Source organism: Larus michahellis, chromosome 23, assembly GCF_964199755.1.
Source record: "Larus michahellis chromosome 23, bLarMic1.1, whole genome shotgun sequence".
Classification (NCBI taxonomy): domain Eukaryota; kingdom Metazoa; phylum Chordata; class Aves; order Charadriiformes; family Laridae; genus Larus; species Larus michahellis.
In genome coordinates, this window is record NC_133918.1 from 5729770 (window position 1) to 5750264 (window position 20495).

General features: G+C 40.5%; 1 protein-coding gene across 2 annotated transcripts in view; it reads left to right on the plus strand.

Annotated features, from left to right (window-relative positions):
* The window catches only part of CPAMD8 (C3 and PZP like alpha-2-macroglobulin domain containing 8), a 51952-nt gene that overhangs the window by 13354 nt on the left and 18103 nt on the right, over positions 1 to 20495 (plus strand). Inside the window, exons 16-35 of one of the 2 annotated variants that reach the window (XM_074565732.1) lie at positions 103 to 252; positions 366 to 527; positions 1912 to 2054; positions 3059 to 3124; positions 6071 to 6302; positions 6926 to 7079; positions 7689 to 7831; positions 8299 to 8350; positions 9016 to 9314; positions 9719 to 9944; positions 10502 to 10678; positions 12547 to 12628; positions 14164 to 14320; positions 14797 to 14871; positions 16749 to 16914; positions 17449 to 17535; positions 18565 to 18701; positions 19075 to 19230; positions 19631 to 19693; positions 20076 to 20314. In XM_074565732.1, coding sequence (XP_074421833.1) covers positions 103 to 252; positions 366 to 527; positions 1912 to 2054; positions 3059 to 3124; positions 6071 to 6302; positions 6926 to 7079; positions 7689 to 7831; positions 8299 to 8350; positions 9016 to 9314; positions 9719 to 9944; positions 10502 to 10678; positions 12547 to 12628; positions 14164 to 14320; positions 14797 to 14871; positions 16749 to 16914; positions 17449 to 17535; positions 18565 to 18701; positions 19075 to 19230; positions 19631 to 19693; positions 20076 to 20314 — 2966 coding nt within the window. The remainder of the gene's footprint in view (positions 1 to 102; positions 253 to 365; positions 528 to 1911; positions 2055 to 3058; positions 3125 to 6070; positions 6303 to 6925; positions 7080 to 7688; positions 7832 to 8298; positions 8351 to 9015; positions 9315 to 9718; positions 9945 to 10501; positions 10679 to 12546; positions 12629 to 14163; positions 14321 to 14796; positions 14872 to 16748; positions 16915 to 17448; positions 17536 to 18564; positions 18702 to 19074; positions 19231 to 19630; positions 19694 to 20075; positions 20315 to 20495) is intronic. The other variant, XM_074565733.1, reaches the window with a different exon arrangement.

Below are 20495 nucleotides of genomic sequence, written 5' to 3' on the forward strand. Positions count from 1 at the left end.
CAATGTAGCTAGTGGAGAGGAAGGGACGGTGTCTTGTTACTCTTTGTAGTTTTGTCTGCTGATTATAAGTTGAGATGATGGGACTTAATGTTATATTCCTAGGTTGCAGTGGCGCTCTCAGCAAATGAGACCAGACCTGGTGATGTTGTGAACATCAAGGTCAGAGCTGCAAAATCAAGCTGCGTCTGCATTGCCACTGTGGATAAGAGCGTCTACTTGCTGAAGACGGGTTTTCAGCTGACAGCCAGTCAGGTAAAAGGAAGCTTAAGGCACTGATGTCTTTTTCTTAATACCGCTGTCTGCACTTTGCCTTTAGTAAGTAGCCTTTATACCTAAGGACAGCAGTCTTTTCCCTTTCCCTGCAGGTTTTTCAAGAGCTTGCAGAATATGATGTATCTGATGCTTTTGGAGCTCCGAAGGAAGAAGGGCACTTCTGGTGGCCAGGCATGTCCTCACGTAGACGCCGTAGATCTTCTGTCTTTCCCTGGCACTGGGACATCACCAAGGATGCTCGCTTCGCGTTTACAGTAGGAAGAATCATCCTCACTTCTCTATGGAGTGTCTTTTTTATTTTCATGTTTGCAGGATCATTTTCAGCTCCATAGGCCATTATTTTTTTCATATCAGAGCTGTTTCTCCAGGGGGTAGGCTGAAAAGTAATTTCTGAGAACAGAGTACGCTGTTCCAGCAAAGATGTTGGAGAATCGTGCTTTGATTTTGGCCAGTCTTGATGAGAGGGACAGATATCCTGTTGGGTGAAGGAATTCATGCTGATGCTCTGGAGAATCAGACAGATGGGTGAGCGTGCAAATCTCTTCTGCAGTTACTTTGACAGGGAAGGAAGGTGGAACGTGAGTCTTTCCTTACAGCCTTCTCCCTTTTAGACTATCCTTTGGAAAACCTTTAAACTACTTTCCTGCCCCAGTTCTGCCAGCTTCTGTGACTACCTGTGTGAAAGAACAGTAATGTTCTCTTTGCATCCTTGGTCAGGTTACCCTGATTCTCTGTCTCTTCATTCTTTGTCGTTTTTGCAATTTTAGCTAAATTGTTCTATTGTGTTGTCTTAACCCCTGTAGGTTTCCACATATTCCCCCAATGCCTCGAGCTCTTAATCATAAACTCTAAATCCTCATTACTATCCACTGCTGCAGAAGTCACTGCTTCTTCTCTCCCTGTGATCTTTTGGGGGTTTTTGTTCTGATGCTTTTTTTTTTATTTACTAAGAGGCGTAAACTCCTGAGAAGATGCATATATTCAGAGCTGGCATGTCTGCATTGCTGTGTACCTGAGTTGTGATAATTGGATGCATATATAAAGAGAACAAAGCTTGTTTTCCCTTTGGTGTCTGGGAACTGCTGTCTCTTATGAATAAGTGCATTTAGGGGACAGAGCTGGCAGACATTCTTTATGAATTCTGTATTTTTTACTGTGAAGCTGTGTGGACAGTTTCCATTTTGCTTGGCATCCCTGGTAATGCAGAGTTGGTGCTGTCTGTTGTGAGAGCTGCCTGCTAACTGCAGCAGAACACACTGGAAACTTTTAGGAAGGGTAAAAAGCTGTAATGTAATATTTTAGGGGAAAAATATGTGTAATAATTTTTCACCTGTAGCTGTCTGACAGTTACACATGCCCAGTAACATTAGATATTGGTTTAAATGCATTTTCCAAGCAATCAAGAGCTTTCTTGTAAAACCACTGCTTATAAAGTGACTACATGTTTTCACATTAGCAGTCATTTTTATATAAAGTTTTAAAAAATCCTCAAGTTTCAATTGAAATTTACCCCATCAATGTTGGAATAGGGTTGGAGGATTCTAGTCAGAAAAGTTTTTATCGGTACATGTTTAATTCTTCTTTTTTTTTTTTTTTCTTGCTGGTGTTTCTTTTGTGGTATTCATTTTTATTGTCCAGGAAACTGGCTTGGTTGTAATGACTGATATAGTCAGCTTAAACCACAGACAGAACGGAGGCATGTACACGGATGAGGCTGTCCCAGCTTTTCAGCCGCATACTGGGACATTGGTGGCTACAATGCATTCTAAAATAGCACCAAGGTAATGTTTTTGTTGTAACGCATATTGTCTATGATACTTTTCACTATTTTTTTTTCTATATTCTCAGCTGTTTTCCAGCTCCGTATCCCCAGGAAACTGGTTTAGACAAGTCAGTGGTGGGCAAACTCTCTTCCGTTGTCTTGATAGACCTAACAAAAATTACAACTGACGCTACTTTGTTAAATTTAAATTAATACTGGAAAAATGCAAAGTAATATTCTTCAAAAGGATCTTTTGAAACTCTTTGCGTATCTCAGTTTTCTAGTTGCTGCTTCTCAATATTTGCAAGCTAGCCCTTGTTTTGCAGAGTTGCTCATTGCTCACTATTTTGACCACTCAGTTGGTGGTCCAAATAAATAAAATGAGGGACTGCAGGGTGAAAAAGTTGTGAAGTACTACGACTACTGCTGCAAACTGCGGATGTGCCTTCCCTGTGTATTCTGAACCACCTTGTGGCCTCTCTTAGCAGAGTAAGTTTTGAAAGTTAAGAAAAAGATAATGAAGCACCACAGGCAGAAAAATGGAACAAATTACGAAAACATTAGAGATCAAGGCAATTCCAAGAGAAGAAAGGGAGGGGAATGTAAAGTAGTGATTGCAGTAACTGCTATGAGTGAGGCCGTATCATGATATCATGGGAAGTCACATGCTCTGTATGCTCTTTTGATTTCATTTGGTGAAAGAATTTGGATCATAAACCCTTTATTTTTTTAGACTATATTATTTATGCTAGTTTTTAAGATTATCTCCTTTATACTATTTTTTTGTATTCATATTTATGTCTGTGGACTGTTTAATGTGTGTGTGCACAATGGGATCATTTGGAAAAACTATCTAACTTGTGTTATGAATGATACACCCATTCACTTTTTTATGATTCTATGCTAGCTTGAGTTTTGGTCGGTCACGTGAGCTGCATTCAGGTGCTAACACTGATTTGTCAGTTACTCTTAAAGACCTCTTATTAAAAGAATTCGTTGCCAATGACTTACTTCTTGTTCTAGCAGAGCAGAGAAGAGAAAAAGAACCTTCTTTCCTGAAACATGGATTTGGCACTGCCTCAATGTCAGGTATTCACAGGGAATTCCCTTAATTATATCCAGAGGGTTGTGTCCTCTTCAATGGTAGAAAACAAAGCTCTTTAAAACCTACTGGAGTTACATTGGCATTCTCTGATATTTTTTGTTGTAGTTGCTTTTCTTCATTACTGCTTTAATCAATAACCTTTCTTTGTAACATTTCATCTGGTCTCAAATTATGTTCACTTCAAGTTGAACCTGTCAGTTGTGACTACATTGCAACTCACGTGTAGTGCACCGTGGTGTCACCAGCAGAGGCCTATCTTCAGGGAAGAAAAGGGATGATGCGCTTCTAGCTCTATGCTAAAAACCTTCGTGTGACCCAGAATTCCATGTACCATTCTGGAGAGCAAAGGGTAATCCAGAAATCTTGCCAGAGCTGACAGTCAAGAGGCAAGACCAGCCCCTCAGAAGAGCCAGTTTACAGTGGGGGAGGACTTAGGTCTGGATTTGTGTTTGGCCCCCAGGGTAATCCACAAATGTCACCTTCAGAGAGCGCTAGCATTTTTCTTCCTTTCCACCCCTATTCTAGCATCAGTTGCTGCATATGCCTTAGTGGGAAAATGATCCAGGGATAATGTGTGTGAGGAGAAGGAGGCGGAATAGCTGCTTCTGTAAGTGCTGGTATAGCCTAACCGCGCACTGGTGAGGATTCTATATTGATCGCTTCTTAAATTGCACAGAGCCCTTCATTCTCTTTCATCTGCTGCAAGAACAACTCCCCCAAACCTTAAATTACTGCCCAATAAATCATGGGTTTCACCTGGTACAACTGGAACTAAAAAAATGAATATGCAGTTAATGGATCTCTCCCAGAAATAGCACATCTAGGATAATTTGAAGCAATTATCAAAAGGCTTCTCCAGGTTTGCAAGTAAACTTCATTCTCAATAAAAGATTATAAATTAAATTTGACAGGAACTTGCAGCAAGTGTATTCAAATCTGTTCAATTGAGCATGAAATATGCTTTGTAGAAATACACAAAGAATTCCAGAAGTGCCCGTTTGGGCCTCAGCAAGCTGGGGCAGTTAATTATAAGTGGGAGAGTGTGGAATAAAAAGTTGCAGATTGCATTTTCTCCACTTCGTTTCATTAGAAACCACTAAGTTGAGCATTCCTTGATTTCCACTCTCTGGGAAATCCATTCCCAGATTTCCAATCTCCTTGATTTCCAATTCTTCCTGAACAGGAAGAATTTTTTTTTCTTCTACCATTTATAATTATAATATACAATCCTCAAAAAAAGAAACAAAAGCCTAATGTCAACTTCCCAAACCAATTCTAAAAATTCCTAAAGCCTGGCTGGAGGGTCTAATGGCTGGAAATGTGTGTGTACTTTGGCCCCCTGCCCGGAAGAGTAAGTGCCCTCATGTGTGAAAATAATGTTAATGCTGGTTATGGGCTGAAATCCCAGTGGAAAGAACATCAGCTGCAACAAATTGTCCGGTTAAACAGACTGGAATAGTGCCAGTTCTGGAGCTAGGACACTCTTCTGCTTACTCTTCGGGGCTGAAGTTTATTGCAGGTACCAGCTATCTAACTCCAGTTAGGATGGAGACCTAAATATTAAGACACTATTGTGCTTTAAAGAAGGTAAAATCACTTGGTGCTGTCAAGGCAAGTTCATTTCCCAGGCTCTCTGCTCTCTAGCTTGAGCCGGGGAACCACGTTCATTGGCCAGAGTGCTCGGAGACTGACCAAACCTAGCATGCCTGTGCAAGGGCATAATGATCTCTACTGTTTTATCAAACTGTTTGTTTTAATCCTTTTCCTACTGTAATATAAATACACAGACGAGTACATGATATGCTGCCTGATTAGTGACAGTTGCAATAGCTTAGGCTCATTGAAAATTACAAACAGTTGATTTGGACGAAGAAAGTAAAGGTACGTCACTGGTGCCTAAAATGCGAATAACCTTCAGTTCCAAAGCAGTGAAAGCGCAGTTCTTCGGTTTGTCCTGGATATGAATCAGGAGGAATTGCAGCGCTGAAAGACAGCGTGCCGTGCTGTAGACTTGCAGAGCTTATTCCGAAGATCTTGCTCTCTTGTTTTCCATGCCAACTAGATGCACGTTGCTCTCAAAAGATTACAGAGCGAGCAGCATGTGTATCAAGCCCTGGGGAATAAATAAGAACTTGAGAGAAAACAACCTTAGGGTGTACTCATAACTGCACCAATCATCCTGCCAGTTGAGCCATGAAATAGCTTTTGTTCTTGCTTTAGAGGAAATGTTTTCTGTTCCGGGCAAGGCCAAAGCTTCTTTGCAGGAGGGAGATAGCAAAGCTTGCTGAACAAAATTGATTTTCTGTTATTATAAAGCATGGAAGAGGATACCAGGTTTATGATATCCTGTTCTGGTATGCACAGTAAAGCTAAATACTCAGAATAGAAATTTGATTTTTAATAATTAGTTTCAATCCTCATTGGAAGAAAATTATGTTTTTGGAAATTTTCAGAGTCAGGCATTCCAAAACCCAACCAACCAAAATGTTTCTGAATCAACGTACGCTCCCCTGGACAAGCAGTTGCTGAATTTGGTGTCTGGAAAATTTCTTATTTGCCCTTATGTTCAAGCAGAGTCTGCAATGTGTCGATGTATACAAGGACAATGGGTTCCAACAAAAATTACTTTTATTTCACTAGCTGTTAAATAAATTATTCCTGAACTGTTTTTATGCAGGACCTCAGCCTAGGATTCTTTGTTTTCTCTATCTCTTTTTTTTTTTTTTTTCAGTTAGTGCAGACATTTGCCTCTAAGAAAAGTGACTCTGCCTGTAAAGCTTTTAATCCAGTAAGAATTTGTATGTTTGTGTGTAGTTTTGCAGAAGCAACTACTTGCTATTCTGCTCCTTACAAATGTGCATAGGTCTCAAAAAACCTGATAGAAACCATTAATCCGATCAACCCGAGTTATTCCCTGTTCTCTTTGGTAGTGATGTGTCGGGAGAAGCACAGCTGCAGGTGGAGGTGCCGGACTCCATCACGACGTGGATAACGGAAGCCGTGGGTCTGTCTGAAGAGAAGGGCTTGGGCATTGCCAGGCAAACAGAGCTGAAGACGTTTAAGCCTTTCTTCATTGATTTCACCTTGCCATACCACGTCATCCGGGGAGAGCAGACCAAAATCCCGCTGACTGTCTACAATTACTTGGCTGTCTGTGTAGAGGTAACGGCCCTCTTCATTCCCCTTGCCAAGTCACTAAATTATGGTTTATCATCAAAATTTCCTAAGTGATCTACAAGTTAGCGTAGAGAAGGTATAGGGATAAGGGAGTGACAAAGTCATCATAAATGCTTTGAACAAGATAAAAGTATTGCTTTTCAATACAAGTAAATGTCATTGCTTTATTTATTTTTAGCTTGAAACAACTGTAGTAGTCTGAAGTGTCTTGCAACACTTCAGAAACACAAATATTGAAAAATGTAGGGAAGGCAATTGGGAATCTTATGCTGAACCACAGAGAACAATTTCCTTCATAATCTGAAAGCTGCCGAAAGTAGTTTATTTTGAAAGAATGCTTTTTTTCCAAGAAATCCTGTCTCCCTAGATGTTTTCTCCTCAAACTCATTATCTGTCTAGCTCCAGCAGTATCGTTCTGAACTACTGGTAGAATTGCTGAGCTGGAAGTAACGCTCTCAATCAAATGTATTACTGGAAGGTTTGAAGAATGAATAATCAGTGCATACTATGACTTTATTAAGCATTTAGTAGTTTTCAGATTTTTTCATTTATACCCGTTGGTTTTGCAGCTGAAATTTGCAATAAATGGCATTCAAAAATTTTCACAGGTCCATGTGAAGATTTCTGTTCCAAAAGGCATAAAGTTTGTTGGGCATCCTGGGAAACACCATCTGACAAGAAAGAAGTGCGTTGCCCCTGGGGAAGCTAAACCCACCTCTATCGTTTTGTCCTTCAATGAGCTTGGACTGAGCAACATCACTGGTAGTACAGAAATAAAAATAGCTTGCTGCTTGCAGGAGTTTTACAAGTGTTTATTTTTAATCCTCTTTCAGAAGAAAATTCTTATTTCCCTAGCGTACCCCAAAGTGGAATCATTCATTCCACTTGCTGCCACCTTAGCTTTTCAACCTCATTTGTTTCTTAGAAACAGATTCTATAGCTGTAATGCACCGGAGAGTCTGTATGAACAAACTTCAGGAGATTCCCTAGTCATCAGCTGTCCTGTTGTGTGATATGTGGTCATTTAAGGTTTGGACCTGTTACATCTCCCTGAAGAGACCTGCGGAAATTTTTAAATAAGAAAATAACAACAAATTCTGTATGTCTTTCACGCAAATAATCATGGTAAAAATTGTGCAACAATGGAAATGAGGAAAGCGTTTCTCTGTTGCCCTGTGACTGTCCAAATATTGTCCAATTTTAGATGTGACTGTTGGAATACTTAGGGAATAAAGGTAATAAGAGAGCTGTAATTACAAAACACTTGATGTATCGTGAATCAACTGTATCTAAGTAGCTTAGATCTTCACTTGAACTCCTGAAGGTCTTCCTATCACAAAATCTCTGCTTCTTTTCCCTTCTGTTTCTTAGCAAAAGCTTTTGCTTATGGTGGAACTAATTGCTGTCAGGATGGGATGCAGACTTTAAAGAATGGCAAGCACTCAGAGGACAATTACATGGACAAAAGGACCCCGGTGGGAGTGGATTATGTTCGCAGTAGTGTTGTTATTGAGGTACGAAAATATGAATTTCTAATAGTTCAGAAAAAAATTATAAACGCTTGGGCAAAACATGGAAGTTTTTAGGTTGTTAATCAAATGTGAATAGGCTTATAAGAATCTTCAAGTTGATTTATGGTATGTTTACATGATTGGAAATAATCAGTTTTAGTGGTACGTGTACAGAAAGGGCTGTTTGGCTCTGAGTTTGTGCTGGTGAATCTTCAATACTGCTCAGAAGAGAAATTTTATTGGGCATGCGTGCTCTGTTAAGCTAAGAAATACGCTGTGATGTGGCATTAGCTGGTAGTGGTTAGCATATCTCTAGCTAGCAGAATACAGTGTAATAACTTTTCTATAAAGAATATAAACCACTGTGCAGCACCAGAATATTATTTCTGTATTTTGTAAGTAAAGCCAAATAGCTGTTACTGATAATCCAAGCACTGTATTTTTATGTGTGGATTTCTGTCTTTATATAGCCAGAGGGACTGTCCAGAGAATACACCTACAGTGTGTTCTTCTGCCCAAATGGTAAGTTCATGATTTGAACGAGATATTAAGTTTCTTTGATTTAGTTACAAATAGAAACGTGTGGCTTCATCCCATGAAAAAAATAAATATAAAAATATTCGTCTATGATTGATGAGTTATGGTGTGTAGGAGGAACTTTTGAATAAAGAGGCTTTCTTACCGGGCTGGCTAATTATGAATTTCCTCTAACTGCCCAAGTGATTTCTGGAAATGGCAATTAAATTCCTTTACTTTATGAAAGAGTTTAAGTATTCAGCACTGTGGACAGTAACTGTGGCGGTATTTTCAGTTGCTGTTTTAAAATTCAGTTCTGGAATCAGTATGTCCTTTCTGCCTGAGATTTGGATAGCTCAAAGTTGGCTCCGGTAGCTAAACAGAGATGCTTTTGACCACTAGATTAGAACTGAAAAATCACTTACAGACTTCATAAGAAATCCAGCTGAGCAGTTTGAATTGAAAGATCTTTATTGGAAGGGTGATATAAATAGAAGATGGGAAGAAACATCCACATGTATTTTTATAGTTTGTATAAGAGAAACTAGAAAAAAGAAAGTGTACTTAGGAAAGATCTGTTTGTTTAAATTTTTGTAGTTAGCTATGGGTTATTTTTGAAGTATGTGAGCTAAGCTCTAATTCTTACAACATTCCGTTGTTTTTCTGACTAGAGAAAATACATATTTCTACACCTAACAAATATGAGTACCAATACATGCAGAAACCTGCCCAGATGACACACTTTGACATTGCTGTGAAAGCACACAATGATGCCCACCTGGCCTTGTCCTCTGGTCCACATGACATGGCAGAGATGACCGAAATTGTTATCGGTGGACATCAAAATACAAAAACATGGATTTCCGTAAGCAAAATGGGTGAGCCGGTGGCCAGCAGGGACACAGCTGGCATCCTCTCCTGGGATGAATTCCGCAGCTTCTGGATCAGCTGGAAGAATGGAGTTATCCAGGTAGTGAATTTATCTGTGTAATGGTCTGGAAGTCTCTTGCTTTCTTAAATAGAATTTGAGCACACACAAATGAGAGCAGAAGGCAAAAGCTTTGTTCCTGTTGCTTTTTTTATATTAAGTCTTGATCAGGCTGTTTTAATCAGAACATATCTGCTTGCCGTATTATGTTCTCAGGACCTCAGTTTTCAATATTTTTAGTGCTAAGTGCTGAAAGCCTTGGAGGTCAAACCTGTGGAATTCTCATTGAACTTCCTTGGATTGTTTTGTGGGTGGGAAAGAGAAAGGTACTGGTCCATCGAGAACGTTCTCTGACGCACGCGTAAGTTATTAGGTCCAAGGACACACGGCAGACTGGATTCATATGTGTGAGTTCTTGGAACTGCATGGTTTTTTGTTCCTTTCAGGTTGGCCATGGTACTCGGGTGCTAAATGAGTCTATTATTGTGGAGTGGACAGTTCCCAAACAGCTTGAGGTGAAGTACATTGGCTTTTCCACAGGCTGGGGGTCAATGGGAGAGTTTAAAATTTGGAGAAAAGAAGAGACTGATGAAAATCACAATGAAGCATTTACTCTTGGAGTTCCCCACAACATAATTCCAGGATCAGAAAGAGCTACGGCTTCAATAATAGGTATCAATTATGAGGAGGTATCACTAGGTACCAGTTATCAAATATGAAGAGATGCTCCAGCTGTTCCTTGCTTCTGACCAGTATTTGACGAATACAGACCAGATAAGATAGTCATAGGCAGTTACAAAGGTGCTTAATTCTGGGACAAATAATTGGGTTGGGTTTTTTTTGGTTGCTTCTTTGATCCTGTTTGAGTTGACAGTGACTTAAAATTGATACTGTCTGAGGGCTTTGCAGAGGCACTGGCTGTTAGAATCCATAGTATTCATTTCATAATCGTCATAATCACAGATTGTGCTGTGTTCTAAACTAATAGTCTAAATTGTGGAGTCATGGATAATCAGACTCTTAAATGTGAAATTTCTTTATTCCAACAAGAGCTTGAAGGGCTAAGATCGAACATTTGAAGGACTTCCAAATTAAGACACAGTTTACTTAAACTGACTATAAGTAGCTAGTAGAAATCAGTGTAGTTAGGCGGGTTTTAATCATAAGACATCAAAAGGAAGTAAAGCATAATTCCTTGTTACTGAACGTATCTCCTCTTTTTCAAACAGGAGATGTGATGGGTCCTACATTGAACAACTTGGACAATCTTTTGCGATTACCATTTGGATGTGGGGAGCAGAACATGATCCATTTTGCTCCTAATGTTTTTGTCCTGAAATATCTGCAGAAAACCAAACAACTCAGTCACGAGGTGGAGAGCGAAGCTACTGATTACCTTGTTCAAGGTAACTCACTACACTTACAATTTATAGAAGGAGAAAAGGCTTGTAAATTAGAAGAGGGTTTTACCAGTATCACACTCTCCTTTCTAATCAAGAGTATCCCAAGTGATGAGGATTCATCATTTCTTGTAGTATAATATCACATACTTGTATCTATTTTTTTATCTTTTTTTTTTTTCTTAGGCAGCTTATTTCTGTGTTTAAGCATTTCAGAATGTCAAGGAAAATTACATTTAGTAAAAGTCTCTATATTTAGTCTTTTGCCTTATTCCCAAATTCTCTTTCTAGTCCTTTAGTCACTACAAGGCTCTTCTCTGAACTTTTTCTTCTTTAATAGTATTTTCTTAGTAACAGTATACCCAAACTCAAAAGTTAGTAAGCAAAGCAGTTAACCTACAGCTATATAACAAAGGCTTTATTCTGTCCTGTCACTGTCCTGTCCTATCCCCCTAAACTGCTGAAGGCAATCTATCTTTTTATGCACTGTTTTTCTCAGCATTTGTTTGTGAAGAGCCACATACAAAATAGTCTTATAACTAAATACAAGAATTCGGAGGTCATTATAAACAAGAATGACCCAAAGGGACAATGCTGTCTTGTGTATGAGTCAGACAATACTCATGTCATGAAATCAGAGGTGACAGGATTAGGTGGTTCCCCTCTGAAAATATAAATATAAAATCTAATATGTAATATTTTTCTTGTATTCAGCAGCAAAAGGCCAATGCTGCTTCCTTTGCCTGGCCTACAGTTGTTTCACTTGTAATTTTTTGTGCTTGCTGATAGCAGTAAGACAAAGGGAATTTTTTAATAGTCTGGTCAGTTTTTCCTTTGCAGTATCATTTGCATTTGTTTCTTCTTATGAATCTGCAAACCTTCCAGGTTTTTGGCTCCAAACTCTGCCTGCTAATTAACCCTTACAGAAGAAATCCTCCAGAGTTTTAAACTCTTCTGTGTTTATTGGAGCCCTGCCAAGTATAAGGTTTAGATGGGAAAAGTCCGTTTGCTCACTCCAGAAGGCTTTTGTGCATTACCAAGCCAGAAAACTGTTTCATCACTTAGTCATCCATCATAGAAAGTGCTGATACCCAACAATTCCTGTATATTCCCTAATCTTTAGAAGTGGCCTGAGCTAAACTAGTCAGTAATTTTTCTACTTCCCCACAATGCAGTTCTACAAAAGCAGGTGAATAGGGGAAAACTATTCTGTGTTCCTTAATCTAGAGGCTCAGAGTGCTCTTAGGATGGGCAGCTCACGTTGGAGAAGCAAATTCTTTTCCTAATAGGAAGAGCATTTTGACTATTTTCAATCTCAAAAGACATTCCAGTAGAGAGTTCTTATCATCAGCATTCAACTTGTTAATAATTGTTGTCTAAACCAAGCCTTATAAGACAGCCCTAGTAGCTAGTAAGTGTTTGTATACGTTAAGATCACAGCTGTTATTGTCATGTTACATTAAGTTGTCCCAAGCAATATCTTCAGAGAAAAGTCTGAATCCAGTTGTATCATCAAAGGAAAAAAATTCTCATCTGCGTGGTGCTTTCAGCGAAACAGAAGGAGAATGGCTGTATGCTTAAGTAAAAATCTTTCTTTTAATACTGCATCTTTTCAAATTTCAAAATTTTAACATTTCTACTGGCCAGAATGCAGGAGTTGTAGTCTTACAGATGTGAGCCTGAATGGACTTCTGAATAAGCTGCAGTGTACGTACACAGAGCGGGCTCTGTCACTCACAGCAAAATAAGGGGTTGCCTCGGGCAGCAGAATCCCTTGCACTAGTGCCAGATGGTCGGAGTCTTCATTCACTTTAAATACTTGTTTTTCTCTGTGTGAGGATTTTGGACTCCCCCAATTCTTTTGTGACTTCCAGGATACCAGCGCCAGCTGACCTACAAGAGACAAGATGGTTCATACAGTGCTTTTGGCGAGAGGGATTCCTCGGGGAGTATGTGGTGAGTTGCTATTTAAAACAGAGTTAGAAAATTCAGTGTTTGCTAAATGGGAAAAATACACAACTGGCAAGGAAGGAAGAGTAATTTTCCAGCTTCCATCATGGTATTGCACACAGTGGAGAACAGAAATAATGCTCAATGACTATAGATTTACTGTTTCAATGCTGCTGAGTGGTCATGCTACACTAGTAGGTGTATTGCAAGCCTTTCAAGACTCAGGGGAGTTAAGACAGTCACATCTATTGATATCCCCAGGCTTTAGGTACAGAAACTATAGTTAAGGATCGTGTTTGGTCTACTGTAATTGGAGTATCAATGTGTGGGGCATTTGAGCACCTAATTCCGTTAGGGAATGGAGCTTCAGGTGAAGCAGAAAAACTTGCTGTCTCTAGAAGTGGCAGAGGCTTCTACCAGGGTAGAAGAAAACCCCACCATAACCAACCCCAAAAGCCCAAAAGTCTTTCTCCAAAGTGCTTTACATCCCCTTGTGGATGAAATGGAATGGTATGGATTTATGCCCTGAGAACTGACGTGCAGAACCTTTCAGAGTCAAACAATATGAGAACCAGAAATTATGGAACTGAGAAATCAGCTCATCTCACTAATGTCCCCCTCGGGAAACCGTGGCCTTTAAGCGTGTACGTTACATCACATTGGCGTGTTAGTTGACTATAATGTCTCAGATGTAGTAGGTTCTTGTCTTCATTCATTTGTTTGTGCTGTCATTTGGCTTCTCCATCTGCTCTGTATTTTGCTTTAAACTGATTTTGTTTGTGAGCTCATCTGAGGGGAAGTACCACTGCCACCTCACTGTTTCTAAGATAGTAAACTTTTATCTCAGATCTGGCATCTCCCAGTCCCTAGATGTAAAATATGGTGAGGCAGAATTACTTAACACTTGAAAAATCCCCTGCCCAGGCAGCATGCTTTCTACCCTCCCATTCCTCAGAGGCTTGTAAAATGAATGATTCAATCTCCCAAAGCTGGCCAGAGTTCGCACTTGTTGCATGTCAGAGGTTTAGAATTCCAAAAACACTTCTGTTGCTTTCTTAAGTCTTAATTCTGTATTAAGTCTAACACAGCCTCAGACTTTAGCAATGGGTCTAGATTTCTTTTTTTTTTTTTTTTTTTTTAGTTAGGACAGTAACAAAATTGAAAAATTTGTTCCTCCCATTTCTTTACAAATAATTCCATATTTATAAGGATATTGACTCTTAATTTTAAAACTTTAATGGTTTGGGTGGCAGATGAGCACCTATAAAAGGGAACTTAATTTCAGAGTGTGTCATAACCAAGACAAATATCTCTTCCATTTATACTTTTCAATTTAATTTGTTGACCCTTAATCCTGCTCTTATTCAGAAGTCTGGACAGTGTTCAGGTCCTTTTATGTACCATTAATTTTTTTAACAATATTTAATGTTTCCCCAACAAGGTTTTTAAAATTTGTGCTTTCTAAGACTGTTGTTTTCCCCTTACTGATACATTATTCTGAATTTGTTTTCTCAGTAAAGATGATAAATTTGTATTTACAGGCTAACAGCTTTTGTCCTCAAGTCCTTTGCACAGTCTCGTGGGTTTATTTTCATTGACCCAAAAGAACTAACAGCTGCCAAAGACTGGATCATCCAGCATCAGAAAGAAGATGGTTCTTTTCCTGCTATGGGTAGGATACTAAATAAGGACATTCAGGTAAAAACTACACGGACTCAAAATCATGAATAGGTGCATTTTTAAAGTTGTTATCAAAGCATGAAGTGATGCGGTTTCACTATGCCTGATATGAACATTGCACTTGAAAGGCTGGAATAGTATAGGAAGACCCAGGAGAATTTCAGTTAAGAAAAAGTCTATCAGAACATATCTGTGTGCTGCCCCATGAGAATGGAAAGCAAGATGTCGAGTCTTGCAAAACACTTCCGAGTCGTGTCTCGGAGTATGAAGTTTTGTGCATTGAGCATGTTCTCAGGCTATTGCTGGGGAAGGAAGCTACAATGCGTGCTTGGGTGCCGAAATTTTGTACTCCTTATGTGCAAGGGAAAGAAGTTCTGTGATGCCACAGCTTCTCTGACATTTATAACATATTCTTTGTCTTGCTTCAAGAGTCTGTTTATCCAGCATCCTTTTCTCCAGTTTTCATCCCGTGGTTTGTGTTTGTTGCTCTCCAGGGTGGAATCCATGGTAAGATCTCCCTGACAGCTTATGTGGTTGCATCTCTTCTGGAAACAGGTGTAACTTCCGAGGTAACAAAAACTTAGTTAAAATAGCTCTCGTGTTCTACGTATTCTAAAAAATATCTCTTTTGGGTGGGTTTGTTGGGTTTTTTTAAGCTTGATTTTACAGCTGTTCACTTTCAAAGGTTCTGTGCTCACTAGAGGGGAAGCGTACGGGTAACAGAGGCTGTTGGAAAGCCGTCAGATTATTCTAAAGTTTCTGAAGTTATTCAAGGTGATCTCTCATCCTTCAGCCATCAGCTTGAGGATTATTCTGCCAGAGCAAAACTCATCCCTGCACCCGCATGCCCCAACCTCTGCAAAAAATGTTTTCTGCCTTGTAATTTCAAGGTGTGGTTGCAGCCTATGCAGATTCTGGTAGCTTGCCTATATATACTCAAAAAAACCCGTTAACTAGCTAGCTTAGTGCTAACAGCAGTTTAACTAGGGCCGCGTAAGCTTCGGGGATCCAGAAAACTTTTGCGGTCTGCCTTTGGTACAGTGGCCAAAATGCTACTGCTATTAGATTACAGTATCTTTGGAGAGCTGCACTCCTGTAACATGCTGGACTGAGAGCTCTGGAGGAAAATGCTTCTCTTCATTGTAATGAGACAGAACAGGAACACTACAGAAAAAAAGAATAGCTACATAGGAGCGTGCAGTTACGCTGCATAATTTTTGAAGCAGAACTAAAAAAATCACTTCCAGTACAACTGGCACTTTAGAGATTCCTTCTTAAAAGTCATGGTAAAAACAGTTCTGCTTCAGATGTGCTGAGCAAGTCAGGAATGTAGTTCTTCACTTTCTCTTCAACAGTCAAGGGAAACTGGTGTTGGGCGAGTAGGTCTGCACAGGTAGAACTGGAAGATTAAAACAGGAGGTGCAGGGGGTGTTGCAGCATGTCTTGGGGATCTGTACTCAGACAAAAGCGTTGCCCGTTCAGGCAAAACCCAGAGAGTTTATAGGGAGTTTGAGACAGCCCGTGTAAACAGCGCTATCTATTCAGAAACTCTGTGATAACCTCAGCACTTCTGATGGCAACCCTGTAGAGCTTGCAGGGCGAGACCGTGCTGCCACTGCAGGCAGATATCCTCTAGCCCCCAGTTCTCGCTGGCATGGAAGGCCTTCAACCTTATCAAAAATTAAAAATAAAAAATTAGAGAAATCTTCCAGTGCTCGTAGAGTAACTTTCTGCATCTCTGTCAGCAGTGTCCCTCCTCTGAGAAGTGATGTGATGCTCTCTCTGGGCTGCTGTGTGTCAAGACAGCCCTAGCATTTTTATTTGCTGGAAGTGCAGTTTATGTGGATCTAATGGTTTTCCTAGAGGAGATTTGCAAGTGTTACTAATGATCTTAGCTAGGAAATGAGGAAGGGGAAGGTTAGTGCCACAGGGAAATCAAAGGAAACCAAATTACATCAAGTCCAATTAAATTGTTTCTATAAATTATCAGAGCCACGTTCCTACATGGTGAGGTCATTGAGGGAGTTAATAAAACATGTTTGTTGGCTGCAGGGACCCCTGGGAACCTTGGCCTTTATTATCCTCTGGCGTCTGCTAGACGCTCCAGAGTGTCAGGAACACAATCAAACATAGAGCAGAGAGCTCGCTTCTGCTCTGTTCATCTGCTGCCTTGCAGGGGCATGAGATTTCTGCAGCTTTAGGGGGGAATAAATGTGCCTCAGTGTTAGTCTAGATCATTCTTGCTATGCTATTTGCTCCTTTTTTTGAGTTTGTGATGCATGGCTTTTCTTAGGGAATGGAAAGTGTTGGTGTCTTTCTGCAGGGCAAAAATGCATCTTTCCTAGCTTTTTGTTTCTGTAAATGTAAAGTAATGAGAAATAAAGTGATTCTAACTTCTGAGTTACAGAGGCTGGTGATATGTCTGGGCTCTTTCCCCTAAATATAGGAAGAAAGAACAGCTGTCGAGAAAGCAAAACACTTCTTAGAGTCCAACTTGTATTCAGCGGAAGACCCCTACACTACTGCCTTGATTGCATATGCCCTGACACTGCTGCACAGCCCCTCTGCTGCTGTGACGCTGCGGAAAATGAACAGCATGGCAATTACACAAGGTACAGCGCTCCGGGGCCCAATCTGGCAAGTCCCTGACCTGGGAATCCTCTCACAGGAACAAGCAAATAGCCCTTGCAACGCGAATGGTATATTTGAGTTACTGGAAAGGACAGAGCCTGTGAGATGAGGTCTTCCTCGCCGCACAATTTGACTTTGTAAGGCAAGAGTTTTCCTGATTCTCTGTGGAGAGGGAACCTTAGTTCCATGCGTGCAGCTGATGCTGAAGGAAGGCAAGTGTACCAAGAGGCTCTGCGGTGCCTTTCCTGCCAATATGACAGTTTGCCTTGTAACACGTCACATTCCCTATCCAAAATCCAAGAATTACCTAATTTGTGACGTTGAGCCATCTTTGTAATTGCAACGGGAGCCTCTTGCCCAGGGGATGCTTGTCTAAAAGGAGGGACAGTGCAGGTCAGGGCATGAATCTCTTCTCTGAGTCAACGCAAAAGTAGAATTTGATTCTTCCTGTATGCAGAGGCTTAGCTGCAGTCCTGCTGTAATAACATACATGTTCCACTGTCCTGTTTTTCTAGATGGCTTTACACACTGGAGCTTGACGGGAACTCTTGTTACTGATGAAGATACATTCATGGGATTTAATGACGGTCTCTCTCAATCAGGTACCTGTACTGCCAAGACGGAGATAAGGGAATGGACTGAAACAACGGGCCGCGTGACTGCATGTGTTCTAGTGAACACTTTATATAATACACTTTAAAATTTCCCTCACCGTTTTTTCCTTTTTTTTTTTTTTTTTTTAAATCTGTTAGCATTTCTGGAGGGACACAAGGTTTTGATCCCCAAAGCAAGCTGCTTTAGCCAAGGGCCAAGGTATTCTGAAAATGGCAGGCAGTCAGGGCAGGGGCTGGATGAAATGAGAGCTCTCGTAAAAGGCAGGTAACGTTATGCTGAAAGAGCTGGTTGAGAGCAAGTGAGAGACAGAACTAGATGTGGTGGAGACGACCTGTCTTTTGAGCTTTTGAGCCCCAACTATTTCACCATTTTTCACTCCAGTTTTATAAAGTGAGTGATATGGAAGAGTGAGAGCCATATGGGATTCCAACAGGGAGGAATAATTTGAAATGGAAATCTGAGAGAAGTCAAATACACTTAATTTTAGAGCTGTTTAGCTTTGTGTTTTCAAAAGGACCTAGGGATTGTATACCCAGCAGTCACTGGCATTTTAGCTGATTTCCTAGAGTTCAACTAGCAAAGCCACAACAACAGTGAATGATGCTATAATTTTCAAGTCACTTAAAGCCATTGACTCTTCTAATAGGATGTAGGTGCACCAATGTTCAGGAAGGCTCTAACTAGATATTGTATGAAGATCTCTAGGACAGGGATACAGCATGGGCAGCAGCAAAGTAGAACTAGAGTGGGAGAGAAATTCCTTGTGGCATGCAATCAAGTAGAAAGAAGGTTATCTATTGTGTGAAGGAAAGAGCTTGTGTTGGAAGCAGAGATATCTTTGGGACATGATGCATCTTGGATGCAGACATCTTTTAACTTCATTTTTCTCTTCCTGTGTTTACCTCTACAGACTCTTAGCTTAGTTAGTGCATATTGATAGAACTATCTCTACACCTTCCCAGATTCTCACTTCTAGATGGTATTCTGATAAATTTTTTTTATTCCTCCCCTTGCAGTTGTTTCTGCAGAAGTGGAAATGACATCTTATGCCCTTTTGACGTACACACTCCTAGGAGACGTGGCCTCTGCGCTCCCAGTAGTAAAATGGCTTTCACAGCAGAGGAATGCACTTGGAGGATTCTCATCTACTCAGGTGGGCTGCCCTCAAAAAAGGCAGCTTCAATGCATGCATAATCAATTGTAGAAATCAATTAATTCAGGAACGGTCAATGCAGAGTTTCCATCTAGAGAGAAACTTGTCTGTGTCCTGGTAAGAAGAAAAACTTCCCAGTGCTCTTTACTGCTTCCTTCTCAGACTGATAATTTGAAAAAGAACTTAGACTTCGTCCTTACAAATGCCTTTGACAGTAAAAGTGAACAAAGCCTGATATTTCCTTTGCTATCTGAATTAATAAGGAAGATTCTGCTGCCAGAAGCTGATGACTGTACAGCACAGCACTTGTTTTTAAGTTTACTATGCTCCTGTGTTCCTCACTGTTCTGGTCTCTCCCTCTTCTGCTCCCTAGGACACCTGTGTAGCCCTGCAGGCTCTGGCTGAATATGCTATCCTTTCTTATGTTGGAGGAGTCAACCTTACCATTTCCTTGGCTTCTACTAATCTAGACTACCAGGAGACGTTTGAGCTTAACAAGATGAATAAAAAAGTCCTCCAGACTGCAGTGGTAGGTGGTTTTGTGCTTATGTAGCCAAATTTTTAAAGTGATCCACAGGAGCCGGGTTCTGAATGACAACGCGGATAAGTTCAGTAATGGTAAAAGCACACGTTAAACACTGAGGTCTTGTGACTTTCTGGGGTTTTATGGCTGGGTTCTGAAGTGAAGGAGGCAGCACTCGAAGTTACAGGCATTTTTCACCATCACTAATGCCTGATGCTTATTTTGTGCTGCTGCTTGTTTCTACCACTGTTAAATGCAGGTGGCTGAAAACAGTGAGCCATGCTTTGCTTCTGCAGTCTCCTTTGTAACCAGAAAGATATTTTGTACAGAATAAAGCTAAAATTGATATTTGTTTCAATTCTGAGTGCCATGTCTTGTCTGTGTCTTAACTGTGGATTCTCCCCAGATCCCCAGTATTCCAACGGGGCTGTTTGTGAGTGCCAAAGGTGAAGGCTGCTGTCTGATGCAGGTAAAGCTACCATGGGGCTAGAGACAGCATGTGAGCAGGTGGTCTCTAAACTCACAGTTTATTTGCTACTTTTCGTAATCCCAATTTGCTATGAGGGAGGAGTCACACTTTGAATTTTTCTCAAAGTAGTTCTATAACGTGGCGTTGCTTTGGTTCGTAGAAGCAAATGTGATTGTACTGGGGTGAATCTGCTCTGGTATGGCTTTACCTATATATGACTGTGTTGCAAAGCCTCCATTGCCTCTGTGTCTGCCTTACCTCTCTCTGAAGAGGTCTGGCGTTTATGCTGGTCTTAGGGGAACGTTTGTAGATGCTATGAAACGCTGGGGTCTAATAAACCTCCCTGATTTGTTTTGGTTTTTTCTCCCCCTTTCTGCTGCAGATTGATGTCACTTACAATGTACCTGATCCTATTGCCAAACCAGCTTTCCAGCTCCTGGTTAACCTGAAGGAGCCAAAGTCAGAGCAGCATCTTCAAGCTCCAAATCTCCTGCGGTCTGTCTCTCCAGACGAGAATCGCTCTGAAGCCTTGCACAGAGAGAGGACACTGGTGGATGATGATGACCCAGCTTCAGATCAGGACCATCAGGAATACAAGGTCATACTGGAGACGTGCACTAGGTAGGAAATGCCAGTCTGCAACATGTCCTGCCTGTTTCTCAGAGACCATCTAGTTTGCTGATCAGCACATCTATACTGATAAAGGAAAAATACCAAATCCTTTCTTGCTGCGCTGTCTCTATCTCAAACGCTGTAAGATAGAAGCACCTCACGTGCAGAATGCAGAATTTCAGCCATAATA